Raw genomic sequence first — 24,168 nt, 5'->3', positions numbered from 1 at the left:
AATAATCTACTGTAGACCAGGGCCATATTCCCTATATAATACTCTACTTTAGACCAGGGCCCTATTCCCTATATAATACTCTACTTAAGACCAGGGCCCTATTCCCTATATAATACTCTACTTTAGATCAGGGCCCTATTCCCTATATAATACTATACTGTAGACCAGGGCCCTATTCCCTATATAATACTCTACTGTAGACCAGGGCCCTATTCCCTATATAATACTCTACTTTAGACCAGGGCCCTATTCCTTATAAACTACTCTACTTTAGACCAGGGCCCTATTCCCCATATAATACTCTACTGTAGACCAGGGCCCTATTCCCTATATAATACTCTACTGTAGACCAGGGCCCTATTCCCTATATAATACTCTACTGTAGACCATGGCCATATTCCCTATATAATACTCTACTGTAGACCAGGGCCCTATTCCCTATATAATACTCTACTGTAGACCAGGGCCCTATTCCCTATATAATACTTTACTTTAGACCAGGGCCACGTTCCCTATATAATACTCTACTTAAGACCAGGGCCCTATTCCCTATATAATACTCTACTTAAGACCAGGGCCTTATTCCCTATATAATACTCTACTTTAAACCAGGGCCCTACTCCCTATATAATACTCTACTGTAGACCAGGGGCATATTCCCGATATAATACTCTACTGTAGACAAGGGCCATATTCCCTATATAATACTCTACTGTAGACCAGGGCCAAATTCCCTATATATTACTCTACTGTAGACCAGGGCCATATTCCCTATATAATACTCTACTTTAAACCAGGGCCCTATTCCCTATATAATACTCTACTGTAGACCAGGGCCCTATTCCCTATATAATACTCTACTGTAGACCAGGGCCATATTCCCTATATAATAATCTACTGTAGACCAGGGCCCTATTCCCTATATAATACTCTACTTTAGACCAGGGCCATATTCCCTATATAATAATCTACTGTAGACCAGGGCCCTATTCCCTATATAATACTCTACTTTAGACCAGGGCCATATTCCCTATATAATACTCTACTGTAGACCAGGGCCATATTCCCTATATACTACTCTACTTTAGACCAGGTCCCTATTCCCTATATACTACTCTACTGTAGACCAGGGCCATATTCCCTATATAATACTCTACTGTAGACCAGGGCCATATTCCCTATATAATATTATACTGTAGACCAGGGCCCTATTCCCTATATAATACTCTACTGTAGACCAGGGCCCTATTCCCTATATAATACTTTACTTTAGACCAGGGCCACGTTCCCTATATAATACTCTACTTAAGACCAGGGCCCTATTCCCTATATAATACTCTACTTAAGACCAGGGCCTTATTCCCTATATAATACTCTACTTTAGACCAGGTCCCTATTCCCTATATACTACTCTACTGTAGACCAGGGCCATATTCCCTATATAATACTCTACTGTAGACCAGGGCCATATTCCCTATATAATATTATACTGTAGACCAGGGCCCTATTCCCTATATAATACTCTACTGTAGACCAGGGCCCTATTCCCTATATAATACTTTACTTTAGACCAGGGCCACGTTCCCTATATAATACTCTACTTAAGACCAGGGCCCTATTCCCTATATAATACTCTACTTAAGACCAGGGCCTTATTCCCTATATAATACTCTACTTTAAACCAGGGCCCTACTCCCTATATAATACTCTACTGTAGACCAGGGGCATATTCCCTATATAATACTCTACTGTAGACCAGGGTCATATTCCCGATATAATACTCTACTGTAGACAAGGGCCATATTCCCTATATAATACTCTACTGTAGACCAGGGCCAAATTCCCTATATATTACTCTACTGTAGACCAGGGCCATATTCCCTATATAATACTCTACTGTAGACCAGGGCCATATTCCCTATATATTACTCTACTGTAGACCAGGGCCATATTCCCTATATAATACTCTACTGTAGATCAGGGCCATATTCCCTATATAATACTCTACTGTAGACCAGGGCCATATTCTCTATATAATACTCTACTGTAGACCAGGGCCCTACTCCCTATATTATACTCTACTGTAGACCAGGGCCATATTCCCTATATAATACTCTACTGTAGACCAGGGCCCTATTCCCTATATAATACTCTACTTTACACCAGGGCCACATTCCCTATATAATACTCTACTTAAGACCTGGGCCCTATTCCCTATATAATACTCTACTTAAGACCAGGGCCATATTCCCGATATACTACTCTACTTTAAACCAGGGCCCTATTCCCTATATAATACTCTACTGTAGACCAGGGCCATATTCCCTATATAATACTCTACTGTAGACCAGGGCCATATTCCCTATATATTACTCTACTGTAGACCAGGGCCATATTCCCTATATAATACTCTACTTTAGACCTAGGCCCTATTCCCTATATAATACTCTACTTTAGATCAGGGCCTTATTCCCTATATAATACTCTACTGTAGACAAGGGCCATATTCCCTATATAATACTCTACTGTAGACCAGGGCCATATTCCCTATATAATACTATACTGTAGACCAGGGCCCTATTCCCTATATATGACTCTACTGTAGACCAGGGCCCTATTCCCTATATATTACTCTACTGTAGACCCGGGCCATATTCCCTATATAATACTATACTGTAGACCAGGGCCCTATTCCCTATATAATACTCTACTTTAAACCAGGGCCATATTCCCTATATAATACTCTACTGTAGACCAGGGCCATATTCCCTATATAATACTCTACTGTAGACCTGTGCCCTATTCCCTATATAATACTCTACTTTAAACCAGGGCCCTACTCCCTATATAATACTCTACTGTAGACCAGGGGCATATTCCCGATATAATACTCTACTGTAGACAAGGGCCATATTCCCTATATAATACTCTACTGTAGACCAGGGCCAAATTACCTATATATTACTCTACTGTAGACCAGGGCCATATTCCCTATATAATACTCTACTTTAGACCAGGGCCCTATTCCCTATATAATACTCTACTTTAGACCAGGGCCCTATTCCCTATGTACTACTCTACTGTAGACCAGGGCCATATTCCCTATATAATACTCTACTGTAGACCAGGGCCATATTCCCTATATAATACTCTACTGTAGACCAGGGCCCTATTCCCTATATAATACTCTACTTTAGACCAGGGCCATATTCCCTATATAATACTCTACTGTAGACCAGGGCCCTATTCCCTATTTAATACTCTACAGTAGACCAGGGCCATATTCCCTATATAATACTCTACTATAGACCAGGGCCCTATTCCCTATATAATACTCTACTTAAGACCAGGGCCCTATTCCCTATATAATACTCTACTTTAGATCAGGGCCCTATTCCCTATATAATACTATACTGTAGACCAGGGCCCTATTCCCTATATAATACTCTACTGTAGACCAGGGCCATATTCCCTATATAATACTCTACTATAGACCAGGGCCCTATTCCCTATATAATACTCTACTGTAGACCAGGGCCCTATTCCCTATATAATACTCTACTTTAGACCAGGGCCCTATTCCTTATAAACTACTCTACTTTAGACCAGGGCCCTATTCCCCATATAATACTCTACTGTAGACCAGGGCCCTATTCCCTATATAATACTCTACTGTAGACCAGGGCCCTATTCCCTATATAATACTCTACTGTAGACCATGGCCATATTCCCTATATAATACTCTACTGTAGACCAGGGCCCTATTCCCTATATAATAATCTACTGTAGACCAGGGCCATATTCCCTATATAATACTCTACTTTAGACCAGGGCCCTATTCCCTATATAATACTCTACTTAAGACCAGGGCCCTATTCCCTATATAATACTCTACTTTAGATCAGGGCCCTATTCCCTATATAATACTATACTGTAGACCAGGGCCCTATTCCCTATATAATACTCTACTGTAGACCAGGGCCCTATTCCCTATATAATACTCTACTTTAGACCAGGGCCCTATTCCTTATAAACTACTCTACTTTAGACCAGGGCCCTATTCCCCATATAATACTCTACTGTAGACCAGGGCCCTATTCCCTATATAATACTCTACTGTAGACCAGGGCCCTATTCCCTATATAATACTCTACTGTAGACCATGGCCATATTCCCTATATAATACTCTACTGTAGACCAGGGCCCTATTCCCTATATAATACTCTACTGTAGACCAGGGCCCTATTCCCTATATAATACTTTACTTTAGACCAGGGCCACGTTCCCTATATAATACTCTACTTAAGACCAGGGCCCTATTCCCTATATAATACTCTACTTAAGACCAGGGCCTTATTCCCTATATAATACTCTACTTTAAACCAGGGCCCTACTCCCTATATAATACTCTACTGTAGACCAGGGGCATATTCCCGATATAATACTCTACTGTAGACAAGGGCCATATTCCCTATATAATACTCTACTGTAGACCAGGGCCAAATTCCCTATATATTACTCTACTGTAGACCAGGGCCATATTCCCTATATAATACTCTACTTTAAACCAGGGCCCTATTCCCTATATAATACTCTACTGTAGACCAGGGCCCTATTCCCTATATAATACTCTACTGTAGACCAGGGCCATATTCCCTATATAATAATCTACTGTAGACCAGGGCCCTATTCCCTATATAATACTCTACTTTAGACCAGGGCCATATTCCCTATATAATAATCTACTGTAGACCAGGGCCCTATTCCCTATATAATACTCTACTTTAGACCAGGGCCATATTCCCTATATAATACTCTACTGTAGACCAGGGCCATATTCCCTATATACTACTCTACTTTAGACCAGGTCCCTATTCCCTATATACTACTCTACTGTAGACCAGGGCCATATTCCCTATATAATACTCTACTGTAGACCAGGGCCATATTCCCTATATAATATTATACTGTAGACCAGGGCCCTATTCCCTATATAATACTCTACTGTAGACCAGGGCCCTATTCCCTATATAATACTTTACTTTAGACCAGGGCCACGTTCCCTATATAATACTCTACTTAAGACCAGGGCCCTATTCCCTATATAATACTCTACTTAAGACCAGGGCCTTATTCCCTATATAATACTCTACTTTAGACCAGGTCCCTATTCCCTATATACTACTCTACTGTAGACCAGGGCCATATTCCCTATATAATACTCTACTGTAGACTAGGGCCATATTCCCTATATAATATTATACTGTAGACCAGGGCCCTATTCCCTATATAATACTCTACTGTAGACCAGGGCCCTATTCCCTATATAATACTTTACTTTAGACCAGGGCCACGTTCCCTATATAATACTCTACTTAAGACCAGGGCCCTATTCCCTATATAATACTCTACTGAAGACCAGGGCCTTATTCCCTATATAATACTCTACTTTAAACCAGGGCCCTACTCCCTATATAATACTCTACTGTAGACCAGGGGCATATTCCCTATATAATACTCTACTGTAGACCAGGGTCATATTCCCGATATAATACTCTACTGTAGACAAGGGCCATATTCCCTATATAATACTCTACTGTAGACCAGGGCCAAATTCCCTATATATTACTCTACTGTAGACCAGGGCCATATTCCCTATATAATACTCTACTGTAGACCAGGGCCATATTCCCTATATATTACTCTACTGTAGACCAGGGCCATATTCCCTATATAATACTATACTTTAGACCTAGGCCCTATTCCCTATATAATACTCTACTTTAGACCAGGGCCCTATTCCCTATATAATACTCTACTGTAGACCAGGGCCATATTCCCTATATAATACTCTACTGTAGATCAGGGCAATATTCCCTATATAATACTCTACTGTAGACCAGGGCCATATTCTCTATATAATACTCTACTGTAGACCAGGGCCCTACTCCCTATATTATACTCTACTGTAGACCAGGGCCATATTCCCTATATAATACTCTACTGTAGACCAGGGCCCTATTCCCTATATAATACTCTACTTTACACCAGGGCCACATTCCCTATATAATACTCTACTTAAGACCTGGGCCCTATTCCCTATATAATACTCTACTTAAGACCAGGGCCATATTCCCGATATACTACTCTACTTTAAACCAGGGCCCTATTCCCTATATAATACTCTACTGTAGACCAGGGCCATATTCCCTATATAATACTCTACTGTAGACCAGGGCCATATTCCCTATATATTACTCTACTGTAGACCAGGGCCATATTCCCTATATAATACTCTACTTTAGACCTAGGCCCTATTCCCTATATAATACTCTACTTTAGATCAGGGCCTTATTCCCTATATAATACTCTACTGTAGACAAGGGCCATATTCCCTATATAATACTCTACTGTAGACCAGGGCCATATTCCCTATATAATACTATACTGTAGACCAGGGCCCTATTCCCTATATATTACTCTACTGTAGACCAGGGCCCTATTCCCTATATATTACTCTACTGTAGACCCGGGCCATATTCCCTATATAATACTATACTGTAGACCAGGGCCCTATTCCCTATATAATACTCTACTTTAAACCAGGGCCATATATCCTATATAATACTCTACTGTAGACCAGGGCCATATTCCCTATATAATACTCTACTGTAGACCTGTGCCCTATTCCCTATATAATACTCTACTTTAAACCAGGGCCCTACTCCCTATATAATACTCTACTGTAGACCAGGGGCATATTCCCGATATAATACTCTACTGTAGACAAGGGCCATATTCCCTATATAATACTCTACTGTAGACCAGGGCCAAATTACCTATATATTACTCTACTGTAGACCAGGGCCATATTCCCTATATAATACTCTACTTTAGACCAGGGCCCTATTCCCTATATAATACTCTACTGTAGACCAGGGCCCTATTCCCTATATAATACTCTACTGTAGACCAGGGCCCTATTCCCTATATAATACTCTACTGTAGACCAGGGCCCTATTCCCTATATAATACTCTACTGTAGACCAGGGCCATATTCCCTATATAATAATCTACTGTAGACCAGGGCCCTATTCCCTATATAATACTCTACTTTAGACCAGGGCCATATTCCCTATATAATACTCTACTGTAGACCAGGGCCATATTCCCTATATAATACTCTACTTTAGACCAGGTCCCTATTCCCTATATACTACTCTACTGTAGACCAGGGCCATATTCCCTATATAATACTCTACTGTAGACCAGGGCCATATTCCCTATATAATATTATACTGTAGACCAGGGCCCTATTCCCTATATAATACTCTACTGTAGACCAGGGGCATATTCCCTATATAATACTCTACTGTAGACCAGGGTCATATTCCCGATATAATACTCTACTGTAGACCAGGGCCATATTCCCTATATAATACTCTACTGTAGACCAGGGCCATATTCCCTATATAATACTCTACTGTAGACCAGGGCCATATTCCCTATATAATACTCTACTGTAGACCAGGGCCATATTCCCTATATATTACTCTACTGTAGACCAGGGCCATATTCCCTATATAATACTATACTTTAGACCTAGGCCCTATTCCCTATATAATACTCTACTTTAGACCAGGGCCCTATTCCCTATATAATACTCTACTGTAGACCAGGGCCATATTCCCTATATAATACTCTACTGTAGATCAGGGCCATATTCCCTATATAATACTCTACTGTAGACCAGGGCCATATTCTCTATATAATACTCTACTGTAGACCAGGGCCCTACTCCCTATATTATACTCTACTGTAGACCAGGGCCATATTCCCTATATAATACTCTACTGTAGACCAGGGCCCTATTCCCTATATAATACTCTACTTTACACCAGGGCCACATTCCCTATATAATACTCTACTTAAGACCTGGGCCCTATTCCCTATATAATACTCTACTTAAGACCAGGGCCATATTCCCGATATACTACTCTACTTTAAACCAGGGCCCTATTCCCTATATAATACTCTACTGTAGACCAGGGCCATATTCCCTATATAATACTCTACTGTAGACCAGGGCCATATTCCCTATATATTACTCTACTGTAGACCAGGGCCATATTCCCTATATAATACTCTACTTTAGACCTAGGCCCTATTCCCTATATAATACTCTACTTTAGATCAGGGCCTTATTCCCTATATAATACTCTACTGTAGACAAGGGCCATATTCCCTATATAATACTCTACTGTAGACCAGGGCCATATTCCCTATATAATACTATACTGTAGACCAGGGCCCTATTCCCTATATATTACTCTACTGTAGACCAGGGCCCTATTCCCTATATATTACTCTACTGTAGACCCGGGCCATATTCCCTATATAATACTATACTGTAGACCAGGGCCCTATTCCCTATATAATACTCTACTTTAAACCAGGGCCATATTCCCTATATAATACTCTACTGTAGACCAGGGCCATATTCCCTATATAATACTCTACTGTAGACCTGTGCCCTATTCCCTATATAATACTCTACTTTAAACCAGGGCCCTACTCCCTATATAATACTCTACTGTAGACCAGGGGCATATTCCCGATATAATACTCTACTGTAGACAAGGGCCATATTCCCTATATAATACTCTACTGTAGACCAGGGCCAAATTACCTATATATTACTCTACTGTAGACCAGGGCCATATTCCCTATATAATACTCTACTTTAGACCAGGGCCCTATTCCCTATATAATACTCTACTGTAGACCAGGGCCCTATTCCCTATATAATACTCTACTGTAGACCAGGGCCATATTCCCTATATAATAATCTACTGTAGACCAGGGCCCTATTCCCTATATAATACTCTACTTTAGACCAGGGCCATATTCCCTATATAATAATCTACTGTAGACCAGGGCCCTATTCCCTATATAATACTCTACTTTAGACCAGGGCCATATTCCCTATATAATACTCTACTGTAGACCAGGGCCATATTCCCTATATAATACTCTACTTTAGACCAGGTCCCTATTCCCTATATACTACTCTACTGTAGACCAGGGCCATATTCCCTATATAATACTCTACTGTAGACCAGGGCCATATTCCCTATATAATATTATACTGTAGACCAGGGCCCTATTCCCTATATAATACTCTACTGTAGACCAGGGCCCTATTCCCTATATAATACTTTACTTTAGACCAGGGCCACGTTCCCTATATAATACTCTACTTAAGACCAGGGCCCTATTCCCTATATAATACTCTACTTAAGACCAGGGCCTTATTCCCTATATAATACTCTACTTTAGACCAGGTCCCTATTCCCTATATACTACTCTACTGTAGACCAGGGCCATATTCCCTATATAATACTCTACTGTAGACCAGGGCCATATTCCCTATATAATATTATACTGTAGACCAGGGCCCTATTCCCTATATAATACTCTACTGTAGACCAGGGCCCTATTCCCTATATAATACTTTACTTTAGACCAGGGCCACGTTCCCTATATAATACTCTACTTAAGACCAGGGCCCTATTCCCTATATAATACTCTACTTAAGACCAGGGCCTTATTCCCTATATAATACTCTACTTTAAACCAGGGCCCTACTCCCTATATAATACTCTACTGTAGACCAGGGGCATATTCCCTATATAATACTCTACTGTAGACCAGGGTCATATTCCCGATATAATACTCTACTGTAGACAAGGGCCATATTCCCTATATAATACTCTACTGTAGACCAGGGCCAAATTCCCTATATATTACTCTACTGTAGACCAGGGCCATATTCCCTATATAATACTCTACTGTAGACCAGGGCCATATTCCCTATATATTACTCTACTGTAGACCAGGGCCATATTCCCTATATAATACTATACTTTAGACCTAGGCTCTATTCCCTATATAATACTCTACTTTAGACCAGGGCCCTATTCCCTATATAATACTCTACTGTAGACCAGGGCCATATTCCCTATATAATACTCTACTGTAGATCAGGGCCATATTCCCTATATAATACTCTACTGTAGACCAGGGCCATATTCTCTATATAATACTCTACTGTAGACCAGGGCCATATTCCCTATATAATACTCTACTGTAGATCAGGGCCATATTCCCTATATAATACTCTACTGTAGACCAGGGCCATATTCTCTATATAATACTCTACTGTAGACCAGGGCCCTACTCCCTATATTATACTCTACTGTAGACCAGGGCCATATTCCCTATATAATACTCTACTGTAGACCAGGGCCCTATTCCCTATATAATACTCTACTGTAGACCAGGGCCATATTCCCTATATAATACTCTACTGTAGACCAGGGCCATATTCCCTATATAATATTATACTGTAGACCAGGGCCCTATTCCCTATATAATACTCTACTGTAGACCAGGGCCCTATTCCCTATATAATACTTTACTTTAGACCAGGGCCACGTTCCCTATATAATACTCTACTTAAGACCAGGGCCCTATTCCCTATATAATACTCTACTTAAGACCAGGGCCTTATTCCCTATATAATACTCTACTTTAAACCAGGGCCCTACTCCCTATATAATACTCTACTGTAGACCAGGGGCATATTCCCTATATAATACTCTACTGTAGACCAGGGCCATATTCCCGATATAATACTCTACTGTAGACCAGGGCCATATTCCCTATATAATACTCTACTGTAGACCAGGGCCCTATTCCCTATATAATACTCTACTGTAGACCAGGGCCATATTCCCTATATAATACTCTACTGTAGACCAGGGCCATATTCCCTATATATTACTCTACTGTAGACCAGGGCCATATTCCCTATATAATACTATACTTTAGACCTAGGCCCTATTCCCTATATAATACTCTACTTTAGACCAGGGCCCTATTCCCTATATAATACTCTACTGTAGACCAGGGCCATATTCCCTATATAATACTCTACTGTAGATCAGGGCCATATTCCCTATATAATACTCTACTGTAGACCAGGGCCATATTCTCTATATAATACTCTACTGTAGACCAGGGCCCTACTCCCTATATTATACTCTACTGTAGACCAGGGCCATATTCCCTATATAATACTCTACTGTAGACCAGGGCCCTATTCCCTATATAATACTCTACTTTACACCAGGGCCACATTCCCTATATAATACTCTACTTAAGACCTGGGCCCTATTCCCTATATAATACTCTACTTAAGACCAGGGCCATATTCCCGATATACTACTCTACTTTAAACCAGGGCCCTATTCCCTATATAATACTCTACTGTAGACCAGGGCCATATTCCCTATATAATACTCTACTGTAGACCAGGGCCATATTCCCTATATATTACTCTACTGTAGACCAGGGCCATATTCCCTATATAATACTCTACTTTAGACCTAGGCCCTATTCCCTATATAATACTCTACTTTAGATCAGGGCCTTATTCCCTATATAATACTCTACTGTAGACAAGGGCCATATTCCCTATATAATACTCTACTGTAGACCAGGGCCATATTCCCTATATAATACTATACTGTAGACCAGGGCCCTATTCCCTATATATTACTCTACTGTAGACCAGGGCCCTATTCCCTATATATTACTCTACTGTAGACCCGGGCCATATTCCCTATATAATACTATACTGTAGACCAGGGCCCTATTCCCTATATAATACTCTACTTTAAACCAGGGCCATATTCCCTATATAATACTCTACTGTAGACCAGGGCCATATTCCCTATATAATACTCTACTGTAGACCTGTGCCCTATTCCCTATATAATACTCTACTTTAAACCAGGGCCCTACTCCCTATATAATACTCTACTGTAGACCAGGGGCATATTCCCGATATAATACTCTACTGTAGACAAGGGCCATATTCCCTATATAATACTCTACTGTAGACCAGGGCCAAATTACCTATATATTACTCTACTGTAGACCAGGGCCATATTCCCTATATAATACTCTACTTTAGACCAGGGCCCTATTCCCTATATAATACTCTACTGTAGACCAGGGCCCTATTCCCTATATAATACTCTACTGTAGACCAGGGCCATATTCCCTATATAATAATCTACTGTAGACCAGGGCCCTATTCCCTATATAATACTCTACTTTAGACCAGGGCCATATTCCCTATATAATAATCTACTGTAGACCAGGGCCCTATTCCCTATATAATACTCTACTTTAGACCAGGGCCATATTCCCTATATAATACTCTACTGTAGACCAGGGCCATATTCCCTATATAATACTCTACTTTAGACCAGGTCCCTATTCCCTATATACTACTCTACTGTAGACCAGGGCCATATTCCCTATATAATACTCTACTGTAGACCAGGGCCATATTCCCTATATAATATTATACTGTAGACCAGGGCCCTATTCCCTATATAATACTCTACTGTAGACCAGGGCCCTATTCCCTATATAATACTTTACTTTAGACCAGGGCCACGTTCCCTATATAATACTCTACTTAAGACCAGGGCCCTATTCCCTATATAATACTCTACTTAAGACCAGGGCCTTATTCCCTATATAATACTCTACTTTAGACCAGGTCCCTATTCCCTATATACTACTCTACTGTAGACCAGGGCCATATTCCCTATATAATACTCTACTGTAGACCAGGGCCATATTCCCTATATAATATTATACTGTAGACCAGGGCCCTATTCCCTATATAATACTCTACTGTAGACCAGGGCCCTATTCCCTATATAATACTTTACTTTAGACCAGGGCCACGTTCCCTATATAATACTCTACTTAAGACCAGGGCCCTATTCCCTATATAATACTCTACTTAAGACCAGGGCCTTATTCCCTATATAATACTCTACTTTAAACCAGGGCCCTACTCCCTATATAATACTCTACTGTAGACCAGGGGCATATTCCCTATATAATACTCTACTGTAGACCAGGGTCATATTCCCGATATAATACTCTACTGTAGACAAGGGCCATATTCCCTATATAATACTCTACTGTAGACCAGGGCCAAATTCCCTATATATTACTCTACTGTAGACCAGGGCCATATTCCCTATATAATACTCTACTGTAGACCAGGGCCATATTCCCTATATATTACTCTACTGTAGACCAGGGCCATATTCCCTATATAATACTATACTTTAGACCTAGGCCCTATTCCCTATATAATACTCTACTTTAGACCAGGGCCCTATTCCCTATATAATACTCTACTGTAGACCAGGGCCATATTCCCTATATAATACTCTACTGTAGATCAGGGCCATATTCCCTATATAATACTCTACTGTAGACCAGGGCCATATTCTCTATATAATACTCTACTGTAGACCAGGGCCCTACTCCCTATATTATACTCTACTGTAGACCAGGGCCATATTCCCTATATAATACTCTACTGTAGACCAGGGCCCTATTCCCTATATAATACTCTACTTTACACCAGGGCCACATTCCCTATATAATACTCTACTTAAGACCTGGGCCCTATTCCCTATATAATACTCTACTTAAGACCAGGGCCATATTCCCGATATACTACTCTACTTTAAACCAGGGCCCTATTCCCTATATAATACTCTACTGTAGACCAGGGCCATATTCCCTATATAATACTCTACTGTAGACCAGGGCCATATTCCCTATATAATACTCTACTGTAGACCAGGGCCATATTCCCTATATAATACTCTACTTTAGACCTAGGCCCTATTCCCTATATAATACTCTACTTTAGATCAGGGCCTTATTCCCTATATAATACTCTACTGTAGACAAGGGCCATATTCCCTATATAATACTCTACTTAAGACCAGGGCCTTATTCCCTATATAATACTCTACTTTAGACCAGGTCCCTATTCCCTATATACTACTCTACTGTAGACCAGGGCCATATTCCCTATATAATACTCTACTGTAGACCAGGGCCATATTCCCTATATAATATTATACTGTAGACCAGGGCCCTATTCCCTATATAATACTCTACTGTAGACCAGGGCCCTATTCCCTATATAATACTTTACTTTAGACCAGGGCCACGTTCCCTATATAATACTCTACTTAAGACCAGGGCCCTATTCCCTATATAATACTCTACTTAAGACCAGGGCCTTATTCCCTATATAATACTCTACTTTAAACCAGGGCCCTACTCCCTATATAATACTCTACTGTAGACCAGGGGCATATTCCCTATATAATACTCTACTGTAGACCAGGGTCATATTCCCGATATAATACTCTACTGTAGACAAGGGCCATATTCCCTATATAATACTCTACTGTAGACCAGGGCCAAATTCCCTATATATTACTCTACTGTAGACCAGGGCCATATTCCCTATATAATACTCTACTGTAGACCAGGGCCATATTCCCTATATATTACTCTACTGTAGACCAGGGCCATATTCCCTATATAATACTATACTTTAGACCTAGGCCCTATTCCCTATATAATACTCTACTTTAGACCAGGGCCCTATTCCCTATATAATACTCTACTGTAGACCAGGGCCATATTCCCTATATAATACTCTACTGTAGATCAGGGCCATATTCCCTATATAATACTCTACTGTAGACCAGGGCCATATTCTCTATATAATACTCTACTGTAGACCAGGGCCCTACTCCCTATATTATACTCTACTGTAGACCAGGGCCATATTCCCTATATAATACTCTACTGTAGACCAGGGCCCTATTCCCTATATAATACTCTACTTTACACCAGGGCCACATTCCCTATATAATACTCTACTTAAGACCTGGGCCCTATTCCCTATATAATACTCTACTTAAGACCAGGGCCATATTCCCGATATACTACTCTACTTTAAACCAGGGCCCTATTCCCTATATAATACTCTACTGTAGACCAGGGCCATATTCCCTATATAATACTCTACTGTAGACCAGGGCCATATTCCCTATATAATACTCTACTGTAGACCAGGGCCATATTCCCTATATAATACTCTACTTTAGACCAGGGCCCTATTCCCTATATAATACTCTACTTTAGATCAGGGCCCTATTCCCTATATAATACTCTACTGTAGACCAGGGCCATATTCCCTATATAATACTCTACTGTAGACCAGGGCCATATTCCCTATATAATACTATACTGTAGACCAGGGCCCTAATCCCTATATATTACTCTACTGTAGACCAGGGCCCTATTCCCTATATATTACTCTACTGTAGACCCGGGCCATATTCCCTATATAATACTATACTGTAGACCAGGGCCCTATTCCCTATATAATACTCTACTTTAAACCAGGGCCATATTCCCTATATAATACTCTACTGTAGACCAGGGCCATATTCCCTATATAATACTCTACTGTAGACCTGTGCCCTATTCCCTATATAATACTCTACTTTAGACCAGGGCCATATTCCCTATATAATACTCTACTTTAGACCTGGGCCCTAATCCCTATATAATACTCTACTTTAGACCAGGGCCCTATTCCCTATATAATACCCTACTTTAGACCAGGGCCCTATTCCCTATATAATACTCTACTTTAGACCAGGGCCATATTCCCTATATAATACTCTACTGTAGACCAGGGCCATATTCCCTATATAATACTCTACTTTAGACCAGGTCCCTATTCCCTATATACTACTCTACTGTAGACCAGGGCCATATTCCCTATATAATACTCTACTGTAGACCAGGGCCATATTCCCTATATAATATTATACTGTAGACCAGGGCCCTATTCCCTATATAATACTCTACTGTAGACCAGGGCCCTATTCCCTATATATTACTCTACTGTAGACCAGGGCCATATTCCCTATATAATACTATACTGTAGACCAGGGCCCTATTCCCTATATAATACTCTACTTTAGACCAGGGCCATATTCCCTATATAATACTCTACTGTAGACCAGGGCCCTATTCCTTATATACTACTCTACTTTAGACCAGGGCCCTATTCCCCATATAATACTCTACTGTAGACCAGGGCCCTATTCCCTATATAATACTCTACTGTAGACCAGGGCCCTATTCCCTATATAATACTCTACTGTAGACCAGGGCCATATTCTCTATATAATACTCTACTGTAGACCAGGGCCCTACTCCCTATATAATACTCTACTGTAGACCAGGGCCATATTCCCTATATAATACTCTACTGTAGACCAGGGCCCTATTCCCTATATAATACTCTACTTTAGACCAGGGCCACATTCCCTATATAATACTCTACTTAAGACCTGGGCCCTATTCCCTATATAATACTCTACTTAAGACCAGGGCCATATTCCCGATATACTACTCTACTTTAAACCAGGGCCCTATTCCCTATATAATACTCTACTGTAGACCAGGGCCATATTCCCTATATAATACTCTACTGTAGACCAGGGCCATATTCCCTATATATTACTCTACTGTAGACCAGGGCCATATTCCCTATATATTACTCTACTGTAGACCAGGGCCATATTCCCTATATAATACTCTACTTTAGACCAGGGCCCTATTCCCTATATAATACTCTACTGTAGACCAGGGCCCTATTCCCTATATAATACTCTACTGTAGACCAGGGCCCTATTCCCTATATAATACTCTACTGTAGACCAGGGCCATATTCTCTATATAATACTCTACTGTAGACCAGGGCCCTACTCCCTATATAATACTCTACTGTAGACCAGGGCCATATTCCCTATATAATACTCTACTGTAGACCAGGGCCCTATTCCCTATATAATACTCTACTTTAGACCAGGGCCACATTCCCTATATAATACTCTACTTAAGACCTGGGCCCTATTCCCTATATAATACTCTACTTAAGACCAGGGCCATATTCCCGATATACTACTCTACTTTAAACCAGGGCCCTATTCCCTATATAATACTCTACTGTAGACCAGGGCCATATTCCCTATATAATACTCTACTGTAGACCAGGGCCATATTCCCTATATATTACTCTACTGTAGACCAGGGCCATAGGGCCCTATTCCCTATATATTACTCTACTGTAGACCAGGGCCCTATTCCCTATATATTACTCTACTGTAGACCCGGGCCATATTCCCTATATAATACTATACTGTAGACCAGGGCCCTATTCCCTATATAATACTCTACTTTAGACCAGGGCCATATTCCCTATATAATACTCTACTGTAGACCAGGGCCATATTCCCTATATAATACTCTACTGTAGACCTGTGCCCTATTCCCTATATAATACTCTACTTTAGACCAGGGCCATATTCCCTATATAATACCCTACTTTAGACCAGGGCCCTATTCCCTATATAATACTCTACTTTAGACCAGGGCCCTATTCCCTATATACTATTCTACTTTAGACCAGGTCCCTATTCCCTATATAATACTCTACTTTAGACCAGGGCCCTATTCCCTATATAATACTCTACTTTAGACCAGGGACATATTCCCTATATAATACTCTACTGTAGACCAGGGCCCTTTTCCCTATATAATACTCTACTGTAGACCCGGGCCATATTCCCTATATAATACTCTACTGTAGACCCGGGCCATATTCCCTATATAATACTCTACTGTAGACCAGGGCCCTATTCCCTATATAATACTCTACTTTAGACCAGGGCCCTATTCCCTATATAATACTCTACTTTAGACCAGGGCCCTATTCCCTATGTACTACTCTACAGTAGAGAAATAATTCAAACGGTTTTAGAAACTAGAGAGTGTTTTCTATCCAATAGTAATAATAATATGCATATTGTACGAGCAAGAATTGAGTACGAGGCAGTTTAATTTGGAAACGATATTTTACAAAGTTGAAACAGCACCCCCTATATTGACAAGACCCCCTATATTGACTAACAGCTTACAGACGGTAGGCAATTAAGGTCACAGTTATAAAGACTTAGGACACTAAAGAGGCCTTTATACTGACTCTGAAAAACACCAAAAGAAAGATTCCGAGGGTCCCTGCTCATCTGCGTGAACGTGCCTTAGGCATGCTGCAAGGAGGCATGAGGACTGCAGATGTGGCCAGGGCAATAAATTGCAAGGCTCGTACTATGAGACGCCTAAAACAGCGCTACAGGGAGACAGGACGGACTGCTGATCGTTCTCACAGTGGCAGACCACATGTAACAACACCTGCACAGGATCGGTACATTCGAACATCACACCTGCGGGACAGGTACAGGATGGCAACAACAACTGCCCGAGTTACACCAGGAACGCACAATCCCTTCATCAGTGCTAATGACTGTCCGCAATAGGCTGAGAGAGATTGGACTGAGGGCTTGTAGGCCTGTTGAAAGGTAGATCCTCACCAGACATAACCGGCAACGATGTTGCCTATGGGCACAAACTCACTGTCGCTGGACCAGACAGGACTGGCAAAAAGTGCTCTTCACTGACGAGTCGCGGCTTTGTCTCACCAGGGGTGATGGTCGGATTCGCATTTATCGTCGAAGGAATGAGCGTTCATTCCTTCGACGATAAATGCGAATCCGACCACCACACCGAGGCCTGTACTCTGGAGCGGGATCAATTTGGAGGTGGAGGGTTCGTCATGGTCTGGGGCAGTGTGTCACAGCATCATCGGACTGAGCTTCTTGCGTTAGTGCGTTACAGGGAAGACATCCTCCTCCCTCATGTGGTACCCTTCCTGCAGGCTCATCCTGACATGACCCTCCAGCATCACAATGCCACCAGCCATACTGCTCGTTCTGTGAGTGATTTCCTGAAAGACAAGAATGTCAGTGTTCTGCCATGGCCAGCGAAGAGCCCGGATCTCAATCTAATTGAGCACGTCTGGGACCTGTTGGATCGGAGGGTGAGGGCTAGGGCCATTCTCCCCCAGAAATGTCCTGGAACTTGCAGGTGTATTTACACATGTTGACAGTGAGAGGACGTTTCTTTTTCTGCTGAGTTTATATTAACCTTTTTTTTTTTTTTTTATATAATTAAAATTATATTAATATATTAATGTGTAAAATAGTAAATAACGACTACTTCTCAGAAAGTATTAAACTGAAATTGTCAAGAGGAGTAAAACAAGGCTGTCCACTATCGGCACATCTATTTATTATTGCCATCGAAATGTTAGCTATTAAATTCTGATCAAACAATTAATATCAAGGGCCTAGAAATCCAGGGCTTAAAAACAAATGTGTCATTGTACGCTGATGATTCATGTCTTCTTTTAAATCCACAGCCTCGTAGAGGATCTAGACACTTTTTCTAACCTCTCTGGATTACAACCATATTATGATCCGTGTTCTATACTATGTTTTGGATCACTAGAAAATGCAACTTTAACATTAGCGTGTAGTTTACCAATAAAATGGTCTGACGGGGATGTGGACATACCCAGTATACAAATCCCGAAAGAAAGAAATGATCTCACTCTAATAGATTTTAACAGAAAGTTAGCAAAAATAGATAAGATCTTGCTACCATGGAAAGGAAAATACCTGTCTATTTGTGGAAAAGTCAGCCTGATTAACTCTTTAGTCACGTCCCAGTTTACCCTGATTAAACACTGGGGCCCCACAAGGGTGCGTTCTGAGCCCTCTCCTGTACTCCCTGTTCACCCACGACTGCGTGGCCATGCACGCCTCCAACTCAATCATCAAGTTTGCGGACGACACTACAGTGGTAGGCTTGATTACCAACAACGACGAGACGGCCTACAGGGAGGAGGTGAGGGCCCTCGGAGTGTGGTGTCAGGAAAATAACCTCACACTCAACGTCAACAAAACAAAGGAGATGATTGTGGACTTCAGGAAACAGCAGAGGGAGCACCCCCCTATCCATCGACGGGACAGTAGTGGAGAAGGTGGAAAGTTTTAAGTTCCTCGGTGTACACATCACGGACAAACTGAATTGGTCCACCCACACAGACAGCGTTGTGAAGAAGGCGCAGTAGCGCTTCTTCAACCTCAGGAGGCTGAAGAAATTCGGCTTGTCACCAAAAGCACTCACAAACTTTTACAGATGCACAATCGAGAGCATCCTGTTGGGCTGTATCACCGCCTGGTACGGCAACTGCTCCGCCCACAACCGTAAGGCTCTCCAGAGGGTAGTGAGGTCTGCAGAACGCATCACCGGGGGAAAACTACCTGCCCTCCAGGACACCTACACCACCCGATGTCACAGGAAGGCCATAAAGATCATCAAGGACAACAACCACCCGAGCCACTGCCTGTTCACCCCGCTATCATCCAGAAGGCGAGGTCAGTACAGGTGCATCAAAGCAGGGACCGAGAGACTGAAAAACAGATTCTATCTCAAGGCCATCAGACTGTTAAACAGCCACCACTAACATTTAGTGGCCGCTGCCAACATACTGACTCAACTCCAGCCACTTTAATAATGGGAATTAATGGAAATTATGTAAAAATGTATCACTAGCCACTTAATATAATGTTTACATACCCTACATTACTCATCTCATATGTATATGTATATACTGTACTCTATATCATCTACTGCATCTTGCCATCTTTATGTAATACATGTATCACTAGCCACTTTAAACTATGCCACTTTATGTTTACATACCCTACATTACTCATCTCATATGTATATACCGTACTCTATACCATCTACTGCATCTTGCCTATGCCGTTCTGTACCATCACTCATTCATATATCTTTATGTACATATGTGTGTATAAGGTAGTAGTTGTGGAATTGTTAGGTTAGATTACTTGTTGGTTATTACTGCATTGTCGGAACTAGAAGGACAAGCATTTCGCTACACTCGCATTAACATCTGCTAACCATGTGTATGTGACAAATAAAATTTGATTTGATTAACTTTTTAGTCATATCCCAGTTTACCCTGATTAACTCTTTAGTCATATCCCAGTTTACCCTGATTAACTCTTTAGTCATATCCCAGTTTACCCTGATTAACTCTTTAGTCATATCCCAGTTTACCCTGATTAACTCTTTAGTCATATCCCAGTTTACCCTGATTAACTCTTTAGTCATATCCCAGTTTACCCTGATTAACTCTTTAGTCATATCCCAGTTTACCCTGATTAACTCTTTAGTCATATCCCAGTTTACCCTGATTAACTCTTTAGTCATATCCCAGTATAACCTGATTAGTCATATCCCAGTTTATCTATTTGCTTATGGCTTTGCCTACTCCTAGAGACTTGTTTTTTTAAATTATATGAGCAAAAAATATACAATTTTATTTGGAATGGCAAGCCAGACAACATTAAATGGGCCTATTTATATAATGAATATGAATTCGGAGGGCAGACATTTTTAAATATTAAGACCTCTCACTAAAGGCCTCAATCAGACAAAAGTTGTACTCAAATCCAAACTGGTTCTACACCTGCATTGCTTGCTGTTTGGGGTTTTAGGCTGAGAGTTTCTGTACAGCACTTTTAGATATCAGCTGATGTAAGAATTTGATTTGATTACTAAGAATGTTTCACCCCATGTTCAAGAATGACCTTTTTCCCTTTATTCAGATTACAACCTCTCACTTTCGGTTATTTGAAAATGAAAAAGCAAATCGCTATTTTTAAAACAAGCCATAGAAAGCTGGTTGCAATTGCAGTTTAATCCACCAGAAAAGACAGAACAAACATTATGGTTAAACTCAAATATACTAATTAATAAAAAATCAAATAAAAATATTTTTACAAACGGTATAATCTTTGTAAATGACATAATAAATAGGACTGGTGGAGTTATGTCACACATGCAGCTGTCACGTCTACTCCCTCTCCCACTCCGGCGCTCGACGTCACTGGTCTACTAACCATCGGTCCTGGCAACCATCATTACACACACCTGGCAACCATCATTACGCACACCTGGCAACCATCATTACGTACACCTGGCAACCATCATTACGTACACCTGGCAACCATCATTACGCACACCTGGCAACCATCATTACGCACACCTGGCAACCATCATTACGCACACCTGGCAACCATCATTACGCACACCTGGCAACCATCATTACGCACACCTGGCAACCATCATTACACACACTTTTACTTCATCCCTTCCCTGATTACTCCCCCTTCATCTTGCACTCCGTTGATATCACCCTTCCTATTAGTTCTGTGTCCATACACTACTTTTGTTTGTGTATTCACTCTGTGTTCGTTTGTTATGAACTCACTGACTACACCTGCTTCCTGACTCCATGCTTCTTTGTTACAGAATACTGCCTCATAAAATGGAAGCAGCCTGCCAACCGAAACATCTCCAAGATGGTTGACAAACAAGGAAACCTACTTCGCCAAAACACCACGACCAGCTGGCGCAACTGGGGGTGGTGATGGATGAGGTCCTCCGGGTTATTCAACGCCTAGATCTTCATCAAGAGGTTAGGAGACGACCCAGCGACCCAGCACCTCAGCCCATTCAGCAGTCCGCCCAGGTCAGCGATGCCCGTTTGTCCCTCCCCTGACAAATGATGGGACTCCATCCAAATGCCTTGGCTTCCTTCTATTTTGTGGGAGCCCCCACCACAGAGGTCCAAGGTTGCCACGGTTATTTCCCTGCTGACCGGCCGGGCGGTTGGAGTGGGCTCTCTCCCGTCTGGGAGAGAGTTGATGATGAACTGGGTTCCTATGTGAGGTTCATGGCTCTGTTCAGAGGAGTCTTCGGTCATCCACCTGAGGGCAGAGAGGGGAGTGCCGCCTACTCCAACTACCGCTGGTCCGTACACCCTCACCTTCCGGATGGTGGCAGCAACCAATGGATGGACTGAGCCGGCGCTCCGCACCATATTGAGAAGAAGGTTTCCGCGAAGAGGCCCAGACGAAGTTGGCGTGCTGAGAAAATACCCCTCTTCTTGGATGCCGTCCGTCTCGATAACCTCCCCCATCGCCTCTCCCTCCTTCGTTGACCGTTCTGATTCAGAGCCTGAACCCATGGCGGTAGGGGCCACACCCCTCCCCGCGGCTGAGTGACGCCGTCGGCTACAACTGCGGCTCGGTTCCCTATTGTGGTCAGGAGGGACACCAGCTTCAACGGTATCCGCTACATCCCAACCCGGAATCCACTAGAGCAGAGGGACGGCCTTGTGATCATTCGTCTCCTGCGGTAGGCATGGGGTACACTAGCAAAGTATTCCATCACTTTCCGTCATACCCTTTATTAGTACTGATTTCACTAGCTGGCTGTTCCTCGTGTGTTGTTTCTACAGCTCTACTGAACACCGGTGTCGCAGCTTGAAAGGATCTGCAGAGAAGAATGGGAGAAACTCCCCAAATACAGGTGTGCCAAGCTTATAGTGTCATACCCAAGAAGATTTGAGGCTGTAATCGCTGCCAAAGGTGCTTCAACAAAGTACAGAGTAAAGGGTCTGAATACTTACGTAAATGTAATTTTTCATGTTTTTATATTTATACATTTCTAAAAATCAGTATAATGTGTATAATAAGTAATAATGTCTTTGACATTATTGTGTGTAGATTGAGGGGGGTGGACTATTAAATCCATTTTATAATAAGGTTGTAATGTAAAACAAAATGTGGAGGAAGTCAAGGGGTCTGAATACTACGTCTCTGAATGCACTGTACTTAGTATCTCTCGTATATTCAAGTGTTTCATTTATTTTGACAGGTAGCGGTTGCCTACAGTCGAAGGATGCAATTTGTCCCGCATGCGCTCCCAATGTATAATTTATTGTGTCCATAGACATGATCCATAAAACGCCTTTGGAACTTCTAACCCTGGACATTTGACTACTAAATTCATGGGTACACTAGCAATGGCTGCCAGTCCTTTCTAGAATGGAAACTGCCATCTATGGATTATATTGTTTGCGGCTGTCTGTTTGCTTTTCTAAATACAAAATCGCAAGAAAAAAAAACGTACAGTTTGGAAAGCAAATGCCTACTGCTGTAAAGAGAAGACTAATGTCTGTAGGACAAATATTAAAAAGTGTCAACTCCACTTTTTTATTTTTTTTTGCTAACAGCAACACTGATTTTCAAAGTATCTCATCTTGACGTAGGCTATTGCCAAGACGAGTACATCAGCCATCACCATGAGTAGTAGCCTACCTCTTCATCATTAGTCAGTGTGCCA

General features: G+C 41.4%; 1 protein-coding gene across 1 annotated transcript in view; it reads right to left on the bottom strand.

Moving 5' to 3' along the window:
- Positions 1–18,766, bottom strand: part of LOC139547260 (unconventional myosin-X-like) — a 157,773-nt gene extending 139,007 nt beyond the window's left edge. The window contains exon 1 of the mRNA XM_071356319.1: positions 18,719–18,766. Coding sequence (XP_071212420.1) covers positions 18,719–18,766 — 48 coding nt within the window. The remainder of the gene's footprint in view (positions 1–18,718) is intronic.
- Between the last annotated feature and the right edge of the window lie 5,402 nt (positions 18,767–24,168).

Source organism: Salvelinus alpinus, chromosome 20 (assembly GCF_045679555.1).
Source record: "Salvelinus alpinus chromosome 20, SLU_Salpinus.1, whole genome shotgun sequence".
NCBI classification, from domain to species: domain Eukaryota; kingdom Metazoa; phylum Chordata; class Actinopteri; order Salmoniformes; family Salmonidae; genus Salvelinus; species Salvelinus alpinus.
The sequence above is the reverse complement of the archived record's forward strand: the minus strand, read 5'-3'. Positions and strand labels throughout refer to the sequence as shown.